Consider the following 16677-nt stretch of genomic DNA (forward strand, 5'->3'; position numbering starts at 1 on the left):
AAATTAAAAATCTTAAAGGAGAACCCTGTACTACATGTATACCTTCAAACTAGGATAACATAACTATATGAAGTAGTGAAGTACATGGTTCTAGCTCAGGGACGCAACTCGGATGATAAATTTCAGAAATGGGACTGTTGAGATTAGTGTGTACGCGGCTTACACACATAAAAACATAAACATAACCTAAAAAATATTGGCAGATTTTCGGGTCAGAAAAAATGTGAATTTTCCAGAATTTCCTTCTGTTCTTTTTATTAAAAATAAAACTATTATTAATTATTATTCCTGAGACTTTAAAATGAAGTGAGTTTTCCTTTTTTCCATCTCTAGTTAGGCCTCAAAGGTCAGTACACACAACAGGGACGCATCTCGGATTTCACAGTCGGGACGCAAGTCAGATCCCCCCATCAAACCACCAAATTCCAAAATTTACCTGATAAGCAAACTGCCACACTCCTTCTAAACTGGATCTGCAATTGACTGGGACATAATTCTCTGAGAACAAAGTAATGAGAGATTGGTCCGAAGCCAGTTTCTTACATACCCGTTCTATGGTAGGTTCTTCTTCAGGTTTCAATGTCACACAACCAGCTGGAAAGCAAAATCAGGCAACATTTCAATTTTTTGTTCATTATTTCTTGACTTTTTTCTAGATACCTACCTAGTCTAACTTACAGAACAAATTTCACATTACTGTTTTTAACCTTAATGGAAGAGGTTTGTGTTACTTCTAGAACACATGAGAGTCGTTTATCTTTCTAACTTACAATGAAAGAAGAGGGTATTTTCTGATTAATACTTACTGTCCATTTTTTCCAGAACATTGACAGTTCTCACAAGGAATTTGATACAATGGTAGCAACTGTCTTCTGAATGCTGAAATACAAATGTGTAATTCACATGAAAGTCTTGTTTCATGTCAACACACACACCTCGGCCTGTCATGGTTGCAGCATTGATTTCTGTTGTAGTCTTTTTACCATTTTCCCAAGAAAACCAGGATCCTCTGATCACTGTTGGAATTGTACAGCCCCACACAGTAGACACTAAAAAAAAAAAAAAAAAAAAAAAAAAAAGGAAAAAAAATCTTAATAAGGGGGACAAGGTCTGTAATCAGGTTTTAGGGCATATTTTTCCGAGTGCAGGTATTACCTCCATCAAAAGTCTCAGCCATTCCCGGACATTTCTTGTAGGTGATGTTGAACTTCTGATTGGTGATTAAGAATTGCGTTCCAGCAGTTTGACAGGATCTGATTTGAGCTTCTGGATTGTTACATTCTCCAGTAAATCGGAAACGGTTCTGAAAGATATTCAAAAGAGTTGCATGTTTTTAAGTTTTTTCTTCTTCTAAGATTGTGAAAATCGGTAAATGACAGATGTGCTCAAAATCGATTAAAAAAGGTTCTTCGACCCAAAATTTGGACTCGAAAAAATATTCATTAGTCCGTCCTTCCTTTATTATTACAATAGTAATAAAAAGGTATAAGGGACGGACTATTGTATTCGCCTCGGTGTCGTCGGTCTGTCCCCATAGAAGGAGTTATCCAAACCTGGTCGACCTATATATCAAATTAAAGGTCTTTTAACCAGGAACACGAAAATGGTGGTGCAAATTTTGTCCAGAAAACCGTATCTCTTTAATTTTTGCAAAGAACTTTTTGGCAATATTGAAATTCGCGAAAACCGCGAACTTGGTCCCAACTTTGGAATTTCAAATGAGACCCCTCAATTTTTTTTTACATATTATCATTCTACGTAAAATTTCATGTACACTGGACTATTCATTCATTTTTTGCGATTCGCGGTTTCGCAAATTCCGCGAAAAATCGCGAACATCAAAACTAACTGAAATGTACCTATGTGACAATTGTGACATATCATTTCACAGTGTTTTTCCTTCATAAATCATGTGGTAACATCAGATTTAGGATTAAGACCATTTTTCGCGAATTCACGAAATTCGCAAAGTTCGTGAATCAACAAAGTGATTGAAATGAACTGTGTGACAAATCATTTCATAATGTTTTTCCTTCATGAATGATGTAGTAACATCAGATCAGATATATCAGTTCACATGTTTATTTTTGCTTGTTTGTAAAGCTTGTGTCTAAACTTGGTGTTTGGTCTCACAAGCATGGGTTTTTTAGTGTTTTCCCGGCCGGAGTAGGCAGTAGGGAACTGGGTCCTGTCAGGCACCTGGAATTTCGGTCGGGGTTCACATAGCTGGTAGGTGCTGTTCGGGGTGCTGCTCTCTAAGGTGGAGGGTGCGATTCCGGGGAGCATTGCTAGATCATCGGCCAAGCCGATTTTTTACCCATGCTGGTGTGATCAAACCCCAAATGAATAAATAAATATATATTTTAAAAAAGTAATAGTAATAATAATAATGATAATAATAATAATAATAATAATAATAATAATAATTAGTGGTGTCCGATTCCAGGTCAGTTGGTTGCTGGGAGTGCCATCGGGTTGACTCTGAGTTTCAAGCTTACTCAGTGGTATTTCCAGAAAACAGCCAGCAACCTTAATTTTCCTTAGGTTTATTCTTTCTATTCATTCTTTTCTTTAACTCTTTATGTATCTATCTTTCTATTTAGTTTCTTTAGGAGGATAGGGTAAAGTGTTACAACTTACAACAGTGTGGAATTCTTAAACTTAAAATTGATGGCACGCCACCAGTGCAGTGAAGCAGAAGTGAGATCAGAGCAGAGTTGTGAAGTAATGATTACTTGATGGAATTAATTCCTAGTTCTAATTACTAGCTCATGTAGTTGTAATCAGTTTGGGCAATTACAAATTACTGCGTACTAAATGTACTGGCGATTACCCATTACATTTCACGAAGTAATTGTATTTGATAGGACCAACTACTAATTCCTAGGAAAGTAATTGAAGTCGCAATTCTGATTACATTTGATGTAATGGGTAGTTAATTACATTGTAATTAGGATTCCAACTACCCATTACAAATGAGGTGAGGGTAATATGAGTAGGTGGGTAGCTTGTCGTCAAATGGAGGGGTAAACCCCCATCACCAAAGTCCAGTCAGAAATGCACCTTTTTACCTTTTTTTCGTTTTGTTCTAAATGATAGATGGAGTATTTTTTGTTGTGAACTTTAGCTAAAAAGATATCACCTCGCCATCCACCAAAAAAACATTTGGGAAGGTGTTTAGCCAACACCTGGGAGCAGCCTAAGACGCGTTTCGTTCTTATTGGAACTCATCAGTTAGACATAGCTCTCAGGTGCTGGCCAACTATATTTAGAACACTCCTAAAGCCAGTATTTTTTCTTAAAGACAATATCAACTATCCTGACAATACTTACATGAACAAACACTTGCAATAAAAACTACAACAAGCAAGCTGAGATAAGTTGACATCTTCATGATGAAGTTATAACTTTTAACCTGAGTAATACGGGTGAAAGAGTCTGTGTACCACTCCACTCACTGACTCACTCGCTCAGCAGGCAGACGCTCAGCTTAGAGTAAGGGTAGTAAGGGCTAAGGCGCTAAGGGTACCTTGGTACCTAAGCGTAAGCGCTAAGCGAATTAAGTAAGCGAAGCGATGAAACCCAAGGAGTTTAGAAGTAACCCAAGGACTCCAAGGAGTTTACTTCTTTTAAGTTTTAAGTAAGCTCCTTGATGAAAAGAAACCAGTAACCAGTTGATGGTTGCATCAACCAGTGTTCTGTGTTCTGGTGACTGAGCGGGTACCACTCGTTCTTACGGGATAACGGGACTACCATAAAATCCCAGACAAAGCCCAAAAAAATCCCAGGAATCCCTCAATGGAGCAGTTGCAAATGGCCAAATGGCAAATAGGTAAAAGTTATAAATAAAATAATAAATTATCGATTCCTATATAAAAAGTTGGGAAAAATCCAAATCTAAGGTCAAAACTCCGAAAAAAAAAAAAAAAAATAATAACTGTAAAAGTTCGAAAATTTAATTTTCAATTGCCGTCCTAATGAAAAAGTTCAAAGAGTTGTGACCGTGTGACGTCAGATTTCACGTCAAAATGCGCAGAAACGCTTGCGCAAAAACAAACGAAGCGGGAGTCATGAATTATGACGTCATCGCCTACGGGAGCGTATGCCGTGACGTCAAAGTTTACGATTTACCGTATTACCGGTATTTTTTAAATCGATTTATAAAAAAAGAAAAATTCCGTTGGTCCTCATTTTTCCTGCTCTATGGCTTTGAAACATCACCCAAGTAAGCGCAACTGATCTATTTTGACCTCAAAAGGTACCTACTAAAGTACTGATTTTTAGCCCGTCCTTCATTTATTATTACGATAGTAATAACAAGCAGGGTCCGTCCATCCGGGAATTTTTTAGCCCGTAGTGATTAGAGAAAATCAGTACCTAGGTATGTACCTACCTAATTTGTTTAATATTCAGTTTATTATTATTCTTGATTTGATTTTTTGATTTTACTTTTATGTAATGATTTAAAATCAAGACTAGAGCCCGTTCTCCCTTTATTCCCAATATAATGTTCAAGTCACCCATCCATTTATTGGCCTTCCTCGGCGTAGCTTAACATAGGTGACGCTAAAACCGGTCTTAAATTAACGACTGAAGTGTTATCTAAAACTTTCTCGCTTTGAGTTCATAGGTCGTCGCGCGACAAATTTCAAGATCAGAGCTTCATTTGTGTGAGAAAATGTAAAAAAATCCCGCAAAAAACCAGTTTTTTTGGTTTTTGGCTTTAATGGTTTTCTGGACAAAATTTGCCACCCCACCATTTTCGTGATCCTGGGTAAAAAAAGACCTTTTAATTTGATATATAGATCGACCAGGTTTGGATAAGTCCTTCTATGGCGGGACAGACTGACTGACAGACAGAGAGACAGACCGGACAGGACAGACCGACACCCGAAGCGAATACAATAGTCCGTCCACTATACCTTTTATTATTAGTAAAAAAATAAAGGAAGGACGGACTAAATAGGTATAAGGGGCGGGGTAATTGTATGTCGCTTCGGTGTCGTCTGTCCGTCTTGTCCCCATCCCACCCGCTCAGCAGTTTGTCAGGAAGGAACCACCACTCCTTACCCACTTCGGACCACTCCGACTTTTTGACTCTACGTAGTACCAATAACTTCCTTATTATCAACTCGAGCGTTATAATTTGGAAATTTTCCCCCAAAAGTCACTCTTTTATCCAAATATTTAAAGGCCGAGAAGGGGCCCTTTGGGTTGCCTTTGAAAATATGAAAAGGCACACCTACCACTCTCACGAGAAAAAAATGAGCCATCAACCATCAAAAATCGGTCAAGTGGTTTAGGCTGTAGAGCGGGTCAACGTCAAAGAAGAAGCGGAAGCAACAGCAGAAAATGATGAAAAATATTTGGACGTTTTTCAAAGTCAAATATCTCCGGCTAAACTTAACCGATTTTTGATTGACATTTTTTTTCCAACTGGGTCTTCTTTCATGCCCCAACACACACACGCAATTCCGTTTTTCTTCCATTCATTTGTAGTTTTCCTGTCTACTAACTACCTGGAAAACGGCTACTTTTCTTGTCGCGTATAATATCTCTAGTAGCGCGGTCCAAACTTTTCTTGAATTGGCGGGGCGGAGCGCTAACCGCGCTCCTTAATCTAGAGTCTTTCGCGGGGCCGCGGGTTGACAAACCCTGGTTTAAACTGATTATGTGAGTACACGGGTGACACGGTACGATGTATTTGACGTTTTAGGCTTACATCGGAAAAAAAGGTTAGCTACATATGGTGAAGGTACTCATAGACCAGTCAGTGTGTACACAGCTACTTGATAATAAAAGCCATTGTCTGGATATAAGAGACCACCTGTTTATCTGTTCGCCCGTGTCAAGAATAACTTTTTAAAGTTATCGTACCTACATAGTTTAATTTTTCTACGTTTTTCCTGGAGTTTACAATACACCCAGTGTTCCGACCTGAGCACGCCACTGTGTTATTATTACACGCAGGGGCCGTATCCAGGATTTTGTCGAGGGGGGAGGGGGGCAAGGGTGAAGGATCCAAACACTGATGTACCGGGGGGGGGGGTGTCCGACATACATTGGAGGTTCTATTTAAACTTGAAAGAATGAAGATCTTGTTGTCAAAACTCAGAAACAAAAGGAACTTCTTGTATTTTCAGCAATAAAATTTACAAACTTGCAGCTGGAGCAGATCGATATTTTTAAAATCCGAGAATGAGAAAAATCTAAACCCTGTCAACTATTTCGTTGCCATGGCAGTGTCTATGGAAACAAAACTCGCGTTCGCGACACTGCCCACGGCAAAGCAAAGAAAGCTAATACACATGAAAAGTCAAACTATTGGGAACTTCGATCAAGTCAAAAATTACAAACATAGTAGGGGAGAAAATGCCTAGCTAACTAATACAATCACAATAATAAGAGGCTAGCTAGATGTCAAATTCTAGGGGGTACAATAGAGAGATTGGCCTAATGATGAACCTGTTACTGGGCAATTCTAACTCAACTGACCTAACTTTACCATCCTGACTATACTTGAGACTTCTGATAACACCGTAAGGCCAGCAAGCTCTAGGTAGTTTCTCTTCTTTGAATCTTTGATTAAAACAAACTCCCCAACCTTTGGTTCAATAGAGCATACCTTTCCCTGCTTAAATCTTGTGTGCTTGTCCACCTCAGATAACCAATAATGGAAACGTCTACTAGCCAGAGTTTGGCTTCCTGTGTGATATCCAGAGACACAATCATCTTGCTTATGGGGATACCTTGAGGTTGAAGCGAAAACAGAACTAACCATAATATTTGTAAATTTCATAACAAATCAATATTGAACACAATGTCACCAAGAGGACTGAACCTCTGTATAAAAGCTTTTCTAAGCTATGCTCTGTCTTACTACTCCATGACTAACTACCCTTACCGTTGTAGTCACCTTTTCATTTCTTACTTCTTCCTGAAAGGTTTTCCTGGGAACTATTGTCACATGTCGGTAAAATATCATCACTGTTATATAAACTAAAACTTACACATGTCCTTCCATTCTCACCTACTGGCAACAGCTGATTGGACTTACCACTGAGAAGCACATCGAATAAACCCAAACGCTGAGTTCAGCAAGAACAGATCGGACTGTGAACTGTAAGTCTTTCTCCTGTAATAAAGTCATGATACATATCATTACCAATCAGTAAGTCAAGGTACTCAAACTTACCAGTGACGTAACACTGATCAGCCAACTTGTATTTCTCTTTTATTTTATCAATAAGTACCTACACCGTCACACTTATCCATTGTGTGAGTCCCGACGATAAGCGGCACGACATCACCTACATGTATAGTATATCAATGTACTTATCCTGTTCTGTACGTACGGACAAGTGAGTCCGTTCTATGTCCAACGTCTTGGGCTGAGCTGAACCAAAAGTATAAATGTTCGTCTTACAAACCTGCCCACTTACCAAACCCAGGGCTTTGAATAACCGCTTAGTAATGTAGGTCTGGGTAGAACCGCTGTCAAATATAGCACGAATAGTTGTAGATTTATTCTTCTGTTTATTCATAACTGTAATAGTGGCCGTTTGTAAATAAACGTAACTTAGAGCGTTCTTTCTTTGAGCACAGGTTTGTCTCATTACTTACCAGAGTACTATTACAGGGTATCTCATTCTGATTTGGCTGTGAGGGCGAGTCTTCCTTGTTACTTACATGATCATCATGACTTCAACAATTAAATTACAATTTCATTTAATGTAATTAGTAATCGATGGACCAATTTCAATTACTCTCAAAAGTAATTGTAGTTGCCATTACAATTACATTTGAATGTAATTGTAATTGCGATCTCAATTACAATTACATGTAATTGTGTCTGTAATTTGTAATGGGAATTGCTTTTTTAACAACTCTGGATCAGAGTAAAGAGGAGTGCAATGAGGGGAAAGAAAGGTAGGTACCACGTGAAGGAGTACCTAGCACACAAATGAAATGAAAAAAAAAAAAGTGGGGTGCAAAACTGATTTCTAATCTTTAATGGTGGGGTGACATTTTTGTTTATATTTTGGAGACTTGATTAATTTTGGGGAGAATGATATGGCAGGGTCTTTTTTTATGCCACAAAGTGGTATTTTTTGGGGTGAGGTAATAGACAGTACATTTCCTCTTTAATGAGTTCACAGCATAAATCCCTATTCTGTGAGGCGATTTCTCTTTGCCTTTCCTTGAATAATTTCTTACTTTGTAATAATTTTGTTCACTTTTTTGTCTGTCCTTCCTTTATTGTTACAATAGTAATAAAAAAAACGTATAGTGGACGGACTATTGTATTCGCTTTGGTGTCATTTGTCTGTCACTCTGTCTGTTCCCATAGAACGACTTATCCAAACCTGGTCAACCTATATATCAAATTAAAGGTCTTTTTACCAGGAACACAAAAATGGTGTTGCAAGTTTTGTCCAGAAAACCATAGAGCCAAAAAAATTTTGGGGGATTTTTTCACATTTTCTCAAACAAATGAGCTCTGATCTCAAATTTTGTCGTGACAACCCATGAACTCAAAGCAAGAAAGTTTTAGATAACACTTTAGACTTCAGTCGTTAATTTAAGACCGGTTTTAGCATCACCTATGTTAAGCTACGCCAAGCAAGGCCAATAAATGGATGGGTGACTTAAAGGTAATCGTAAGAAGTAATTGGAAATTTCAATTACTAATTACTTTCAGATGTAATTAGTAATTGGACCTTCCAATTAAAGGAATAAAGGGAGAACGGGCTCTAGTCTTGATTTTAAATCAATACATGAAAGTAAAATCAAAAATCAAATCAATAATAATAATAAACTTAATATTAAACAAATTAGGTACCTAGGTGCATACTTAAGTACCTACTGAGTTTCTTTAACCACAATTGAATAAACTACAGGCTAGAAAATTCCTTGAGGGATGGGCCCAGCTTGTTAACATTCATAGCCTTAAATTTACCTTTAGAACACTCTTGAAGCAATTATTTTCGCTTTTCTATGTAGAAAGTTTGTTGCAATTTTTCAACTTGTCTTCTAGCTTCTAGACAATTACCCTGGAACTTTACAAACCTATTCCTGTGTTTTTGGTTTTGGTGGCTTTCTGGCTTTTTTCACATTGTGGTCTGCAAAACTATATTTAGCCAGCCTAGTTAGCTTAGTTGGTAGTGCGTCTGCCTTGTAAGCGCTAGGCCGCAGGTTCAATTCCCGCCTGGGGCGGATTTTATCCTGTGGGATAATGTTCATTCTCGGAACGGCTGGCTTTCTCCTATCCTGTCTTCCTTCTCTCTTTGCTTTTGGGACGATAAGACCAGAGCAGTTACAGTTCCCTCTGTCAAACCTCTTTAAAAAAAAACTATATTTAGAACACTCCTAAAGCCAGTATTTTTTCTTAAAGACAATATCAACTATCCTGACAATACTTACATGAACAAACACTTGCAATAAAAACTACAACAAGCAAGCTGAGATAAGTTGACATCTTCATGATGAAGTTATAACTTTTAACCTGAGTAATACGGGTGAAAGAGTCTGTGTACCACTCCACTCACTGACTCACTCGCTCAGCAGGCAGACGCTCAGCTTAGAGTAAGGGTAGTAAGGGCTAAGGCGCTAAGGGTACCTTGGTACCTAAGCGTAAGCGCTAAGCGAATTAAGTAAGCGAAGCGATGAAACCCAAGGAGTTTAGAAGTAACCCAAGGACTCCAAGGAGTTTACTTCTTTTAAGTTTTAAGTAAGCTCCTTGATGAAAAGAAACCAGTAACCAGTTGATGGTTGCATCAACCAGTGTTCTGTGTTCTGGTGACTGAGCGGGTACCACTCGTTCTTACGGGATAACGGGACTACCATAAAATCCCAGACAAAGCCCAAAAAAATCCCAGGAATCCCTCAATGGAGCAGTTGCAAATGGCCAAATGGCAAATAGGTAAAAGTTATAAATAAAATAATAAATTATCGATTCCTATATAAAAAGTTGGGAAAAATCCAAATCTAAGGTCAAAACTCCGAAAAAAAAAAAAAAAAATAATAACTGTAAAAGTTCGAAAATTTAATTTTCAATTGCCGTCCTAATGAAAAAGTTCAAAGAGTTGTGACCGTGTGACGTCAGATTTCACGTCAAAATGCGCAGAAACGCTTGCGCAAAAACAAACGAAGCGGGAGTCATGAATTATGACGTCATCGCCTACGGGAGCGTATGCCGTGACGTCAAAGTTTACGATTTACCGTATTACCGGTATTTTTTAAATCGATTTATAAAAAAAGAAAAATTCCGTTGGTCCTCATTTTTCCTGCTCTATGGCTTTGAAACATCACCCAAGTAAGCGCAACTGATCTATTTTGACCTCAAAAGGTACCTACTAAAGTACTGATTTTTAGCCCGTCCTTCATTTATTATTACGATAGTAATAACAAGCAGGGTCCGTCCATCCGGGAATTTTTTAGCCCGTAGTGATTAGAGAAAATCAGTACCTAGGTATGTACCTACCTAATTTGTTGTTCTTTCTGCTCCTCCGCTAGCGCGCTTGGATACTGGCGCTACCTAGCGGACGAAAATAGCAACTGCGTTAAGTCTGACGTGTTAGAATTAGTATGAGTCAGTCAGTCAGTTACACAAGCGGCTGTACGAGTATTAAGTTAAGACTCGCACTGGGTGCTCGCTTACAAGGCAGACGCACTACCAACTAAGCTGGCGTTCGAAGAAACGAAAACTGAAAACTAAAAGCGAGAGAGGGTTGCCAGCCTAGTTAGCTTAGTTGGTAGTACGTCTGCCTTGAACTAGGCTGGCGTTCGAAGAAACGAAAACTGAAAACTAAAAGCGAGAGAGGGTTGCCAGCCTAGTTAGCTTAGTTGGTAGTACGTCTGCCTTGTAAGCGCTAGGCCGCGGGTTCGATTCCCGCCCGGGGCGGATTTTATCCTGAAGAGATAATGTTCGTTCTCGGAACGGCTGGCTTTCTCTTATCCTGTCTTCCTTCTCTCTTCGATTTCGGGACGATAAGACCATAGCAGTTACAGTTCCCTTTGTCAAACCTCTTAAAAAAAAAGAAAAAAAAAAAGCGAGAGAAAAACGTAGGAAAAGTTTCTCTGGCCTCAAACGGTGTTCCCTGTGTAATACTTATGGGGAATTAAAAAAACGTCAATATCTCGGGAATGGTTTGTAATTTCGGGAGTTTCCGATTTTTCCCATATCCCATTCGCGTTCCCTGTGTACCGTGGTATCTGGGGAGGACAACTTGCAGTAAAGATTCTATTTCTATCTCAGGCGATGCACCCGGATGTGTACCGTGGTATCTGGGGAGGACAACGTTGCCGTTACTCCCCTATACAGACAACACGCTATTGCTCATGTCCTCTCAACCAGTGTGAAGCCAGCAACAAGTTCTACGAGCAACTGGTCAATGCATTCCAATATAATGTACCCATCACAGGAGCTGCGGCTCTTATAGCGGAATCCATACAGGGTGTATCTGGAGTCAAAGAGTTTCCCCGGTATTTCCTACGTAGAGCATACGAACTCATCAAGTCTAACAATGGATTGTTCATCAGTGATGAGGTAAGAGTAGGGATAAGAGTGAATCAACGGGTATTTAAAAGCAAGGCGTTTGTTAATTGTTATCAATGGACTGCTAATCCAATTTCTCGTTCAAAAATGTGTTGTTTCATCAGCTATATGCAGATTGCAGCTCCAGTTATACAGCTGATGAAAGTTAATGATCTCCGTATTCATTTCAGGTTCAAACTGGATTTGGTAGGACGGGAGATAACTACTGGGGTTTTGAAATGCATGGTGTGAGTCCCGATATTGTCACTATGGCTAAGGGCATTGCTAATGGATTCCCCATGGGCGCTGTAGTAACAACAACAGAAATAGCGCAAGTTCTTACCAAGGCGGCTCACTTCAACACATTTGGTGGTAATCCAGTAGGATGTGTCATTGCTAGTACTGTACTGGATGTTATCAAAGATGAAGAATTACAGTATAATTGTAAACAAGTGAGTGCTCAAATTATTGGATATCTACGAGTTGTATAAAGAAGGGCTCGTGACATTATTTTTTGCACTATGCATTTGGAACAAAAGTACCGACAAATCAAATCTTGAATCCTTTCTGTTAAAGCAGAGATTTTTTCACTACTTTCGTGGATATCACAGCATTACCTACTAAAAGTTCAAAGTGCTTTCTTTGCAATCAATTTCCATATTTCAATAATCTTTTTACACTCGAAATGCCGCCAGTGGTCGCTATACTTGATTAAAGTAGATACTCAATGGAGGAGTTGCAAATGGGTAAAAATTATAAATAAATGGTCGATTCCTATGTAAAAAGTTGGGAAAAATCCAAATCTGAGGTCAAAACTCCGAAAAAACAACTGTAAAAGGTCGAAAATTCAATTTTTATAATGAAAAAGTTCAAAGATTTGTATTATTATTATTATTATTATTATTATTATTATTATTATTATTATTATTATTATTATTATTATTATTATTATGTTTTTTGGACAAAATTTGCACCACCATTTTCGTGATCCTGGTAAAAAGACCTTTAATTTGATATATATAGGTCGACCAGGTTTGGATAAGTCCTTCTATGGGGACAGACTGACTGACTGACGGACAGACTGACAGACAGACACCGAAGCGAATATAATAGTCCGTCCCTTATACCTTTTTATTTCTATTGTAATAATAAAGGGAGGACGGACTAAAAATGTACGACTTTACAAAAGTGGCATACGGTAAAGTGCGGTATTTTCAGTAAAATTGTATGGTAATCTCAGCTGACCAGTCTGGCAACACTGCCAGGAGAAGTAAAAATGTACCTACGATATTTCTAGCAGTTTTCAAATAGATCAGTTGCGCTTAATACTTGGGCGATGTTTCAAAGTCATAGAGCAGAAAAACTGAGGACCAATGGAATTTTTCTTTTTCTTCTACGACTCAGATCCCGAGATAAATCGATGAAAAAAATGCCGGTAAATCGTGAACTTTGACGTCACGGCATACGCTCCCGTAGGCGATGACGTCACATCAAATGTCCCTAGCAAAGCTCCCTCGCAGGCAACGCATTAATGTGTTTGTGCACAGTTCTTTCTGCTCCTCCGCTAGCGCGCTTGGATACTGGCGCTACCTAGCGGACGAAAATAGCAACTGCGTTAAGTCTGACGTCACACATCTTCATTAGAACGGAAAATGAAAATTGAATTTTCGATCGTTTACAGTTATTATTTCGGAGTTTCGACCTCAGATTTGGATTTTTCCCAACTTTTTACATAGGAATCGACCATTTATTTGTAATTTTTACCCATTTGCAACTGCTCCATTTTCTAGCAGTGTACGGTAATTTGGGAGGATCAATCTGGCAACACTGAGTGAAACATTGAACTGATTGGATTGAACAAGTCAACAAGTGTTGAAGTGTTCTACGAATCTACGCTACGACCTACGTTAAACGTTAACGTTAGTGTCGTCTGTCGTTAGTAGGTTTAGGTTACTTAGTACGTTCACGTTCTACTTCTACTGTTTTTCTGTTCTTTGAAAGTGTTGTTCATAGTTTGTGCGAAATTACAAAAAAGGATTTTATTTCTTTTAATAAAAGGTATTCTATTCTATACTAAATTCAGAATCATTGATATTAATGGAAAGTGAAAGATAGCTCCAGTCCCAATTAACGTCTAGCTGGTGAGAGATGGAATATTTCAAGAGTGGTTTGAAATCTGTGCTGGGGACTCCACCTCCAGGGGAATTGCCATCTGGTGCAGAAACGGTAATGATATTTTTACTCCCCTTATCCCTTTCGGCAATTATAGAAGGGCTAACAATGCTAACATACAAAAAATTCTAATGCATCACCGTTAGTAGAGCTAAATCCTTGATAGGGTTGGGTATCTATATAAATAAAATTGTAGATTTGTCTGTACATTGCTTAGAATCGTGATATTTTTAGTTATTCTTACTCCTTATGCATCCATGATTCCAAAAATCACATTAGAAAAATTTCTGTCTGCCTGTGTGTATGTCTGTCTGTTACGCTAAATAGACCTTTGGTTGTCCTCTTTTCACGAGAAAACGGCTCGACCAATTTTGTGAAATTTTTAGTTATTCTTACTCCTTATGCATCCACGGTTCCAAAAATCACATTAGAAAAATTTCTGTCTGTATGTCTGTTGCGCTAAATGGACCTTTGGTTGTCCTCTTTTCACGAGAAAACGGCTCGACCAATTTTGATGAAATTTTTTGTGGTTGTTAAGAAAAGTACTCCGGGTGACATAGGCTACTCAAAATTATCACATTTCATCCTGATTCAAAATGGCGGCGGTTCAAAGTTACCTATGCCTATTATGCTGCTCTGTGGGACATGTCAGGGAGCACGTATCACGACCGTGTGTGTGTATGTGTGTGGTGGGTGGGTGTGGTGGGTGGTGGTGTGTGTGGTGGGTGGTGGTGTGTGTGGTGGGTGGTGGTGTGGGTGGTGTGTGTGTGGTGGGTGGGTGTGTGATGGATGTGTGTGTGGTGGGGCGGGTACCTACGTAGCTACGAAGTACAAAAATACAAAATTCCATCTTTCATTATTTGATCCGAATGAGTTGCGAAGCACAAAAATCAGGTAGGATAGAAGGATATTTACTGTAAAGACCGGAAATGGGACCCTATGTAATTCCTTAATGAATCTCATAATATGTACCTTTTTTCTCACATCAAGTCATTCAAGATTGTGGTGGTATGTGTGTGATGGGTGTGGTATGTGTGTGGTGGGACGGGTGTGGTGGGATGTGTGTGGTGGGTGTGTGTGGTAGATGGGTGTGTGTGGTGGTGTGTGTGTGTGTGGTGGATGGGTGTGTGGGTGTGGTGTGTGTGTGGTGGGATGTGTGTGATGGGTGTGGTGTGTGTATGGGGGTGTGTTTGTGTGTGTGTGGTGGTGTCTTTGTGTGTGTGTGGTGGTGTCTTTGTGTGTGTGTGTGTGGTGGTCCCGTATAAAGGATGGGTCAACCACTAGTAATCAATATTTTTTTTAGATTAATCAATTTCTCAATTTTGATTATTTTGCAATCTATATAAATAAAATTGGAAAGACAAGGTCAGAAATACAGAAGTCATGGCAAGAGTGAACAAAGAAGTAGAATTGGTACACCTGGTGAAGAAGAAAAAATTGGAATACTTCAGACACATAATGAGGAATGAGCAGAAGTACGGATTGCTGCAAATCATACTATAAGGAAAGATCACAGGCAGAAGGAGAACATCATGGCTGGGAAATTTGAGGGAGTGGTACGAGTGTTCCAGTGTAGCATTGTTTAGAGCGGCCAGAGACAGAAGTGAAATCAGCAACATGATCGTCAACGTTCGGAATTGGACATGACACTAGCAGAAGAAAATAAATAAAATTGTAGATTTGTCTGTATATTGCTTAGAATCGTGAAATTTTTAGTTATTCTTACTCCCTATGTATCCAAAAATCACATTGGAAAAATATCTGTCTGTCTGTCTGTATTGGTGTATGTGTGTATGTCTGTCTGTTATGCTAAATAGACCTTTGGTTGTCCTCTTTTCACAAGAAAACGGCTCAACCGATTTTGATGAAATTTTTTGTGGTTGTTAAAAAGTACTCTGGGTGACATAGGCTACCTACTTGAAATTTTCACATTCCATCCTGATTCAAAATGGCGGTGGTTCAAAAACGTGAAGAAAATAGCCTAATAGACCCATTTTTGTCCTCTTTTCACGAGAAAACGGCTGAACCGATTTTGATGAAATTTTTTGTGGTTGTTAAGAAGAGTACTCGGGGTAACATAGTCTACCTAAAATTGTCACATTCCATCCTGATTCAAAATGGTGCCGGTTCAAAAACGTGAAGAAAATGACCTATTTTGTTGATAGACCCGTTTTTGTCCTCTTTTCACAAGCTCGACCGATTTTGATGATTTTTTTTGTTGTTGTTAAGAAGAGTACTTGGGGTGACATAGGCTACGTAAAATTATCACATTTCATCCTGATTCAAAATTGCGGTGGTTCAAAGTTATGCCTATTATGCTGCTTTGTGGGACATGTCAGGGAGTGCGTAGCGCGACCATGTGTGTGTATGTGTGTAGTGGAAGTGTGTGGGATGGGTGTGGTGTGTATGTGGTGGGATGGGTGTGGTGTGTGGTGGGATGTGTGTGATGGGTGTGGTGTTTGTGTGATGGTTGTGGTGTGTGTGGTGGTCCCGTACAAAGGACAGGTCAACCACTAGTCTATCTATATAAATAAAATTGTAGATTTGTCTGTACATTGCCTAGAATCTTGAAATTAAGGAGCGCGGTAGCGCTCCGCCCCGCCAAGTCAAGAAAGTTTGACCGCGCTACTAGAGATATTATACGCGACAGGGAAAATTTAGTTATTCTTACTCCTTATGCATCCACGGTTCCAAAAATCACATTAGAAAAATTTCTGTCTGTATGTCTGTTGCGCTAAATGGACCTTTGGTTGTCCTCTTTTCACGAGAAAACGGCTCAACCGATTTTGATGAAATTTTTTGTGGTTGTTAAGAAAAGTACCTACTGCGGGTGACATAGACTACTTGAAATTTTCACATTCCATCCTGATTCAAAATGGCGGCGGTTCAAAAACGTGAAGAAAATGGCCTATTTTGTTGATAGACCCATTTTTGTCCTCTTTTTACGAGAAAACGGCTCGACCGATTTT

General features: G+C 39.0%; 3 protein-coding genes across 8 annotated transcripts in view; 2 read left to right on the top strand and 1 right to left on the bottom strand.

The window, feature by feature from the left end:
• Window positions 1-204: 204 nt before the first annotated feature.
• LOC103510600 overlaps window positions 205-16677 on the bottom strand; it is a 20746-nt gene continuing 4273 nt past the window's right edge. The window contains exons 1-3 of one of the 6 annotated variants that reach the window (XM_026824613.1): window positions 3334-3731; window positions 807-1049; window positions 239-594 (exon numbers count right to left, since the gene is read on the bottom strand). In XM_026824613.1, coding sequence (XP_026680414.1) covers window positions 398-594; window positions 807-1049; window positions 3334-3394 — 501 coding nt within the window. In that variant the 5' untranslated portion in view covers window positions 3395-3731 and the 3' untranslated portion in view covers window positions 239-397. Of the gene's footprint in view, window positions 595-805; window positions 1050-3333; window positions 3732-6104; window positions 6774-7057; window positions 7136-7442; window positions 7604-7689; window positions 7709-16677 lie in introns of those variants that run through there. The other 5 variants (XM_026824617.1, XM_026824614.1, XM_026824619.1 and 2 more) reach the window with 5 other exon arrangements.
• The window catches only part of LOC103510603 (alanine--glyoxylate aminotransferase 2, mitochondrial-like), a 25008-nt gene continuing 18204 nt past the window's right edge, over window positions 9874-16677 (top strand). Inside the window, exon 1 of the mRNA XM_026824612.1 lies at window positions 9874-9922. Within this exon, the coding sequence (XP_026680413.1) occupies window positions 9889-9922 (34 nt within the window). The 5' untranslated portion in view covers window positions 9874-9888. The remainder of the gene's footprint in view (window positions 9923-16677) is intronic.
• LOC103510602 (alanine--glyoxylate aminotransferase 2, mitochondrial-like) lies at window positions 11227-12285 on the top strand. The gene is made up of 2 exons (XM_008475281.3): window positions 11227-11548; window positions 11728-12285. The coding sequence occupies exons 1-2, from the start codon at window positions 11261-11263 to the stop codon at window positions 12025-12027; spliced, it is 588 nt and encodes a 195-aa protein (XP_008473503.1). The 5' UTR covers window positions 11227-11260; the 3' UTR covers window positions 12028-12285.

The sequence above is a fragment of the Diaphorina citri genome, unplaced genomic scaffold (genome assembly GCF_000475195.1).
Source record: "Diaphorina citri unplaced genomic scaffold, Diaci psyllid genome assembly version 1.1 scaffold621, whole genome shotgun sequence".
Lineage (NCBI taxonomy): Eukaryota > Metazoa > Arthropoda > Insecta > Hemiptera > Psyllidae > Diaphorina > Diaphorina citri.

Coding starts and splice junctions, on each gene's coding strand:
- LOC103510602 (XM_008475281.3), top strand. CDS start 11,261: ATGCACCCGGATGTGTACCGTGGTATCTGGGGAGGACAACGTTGCCGT. Junction 11,549..11,727: donor GATTGTTCATCAGTGATGAG/GTAAGAGTAGGG, acceptor TATTCATTTCAG/GTTCAAACTGGATTTGGTAG.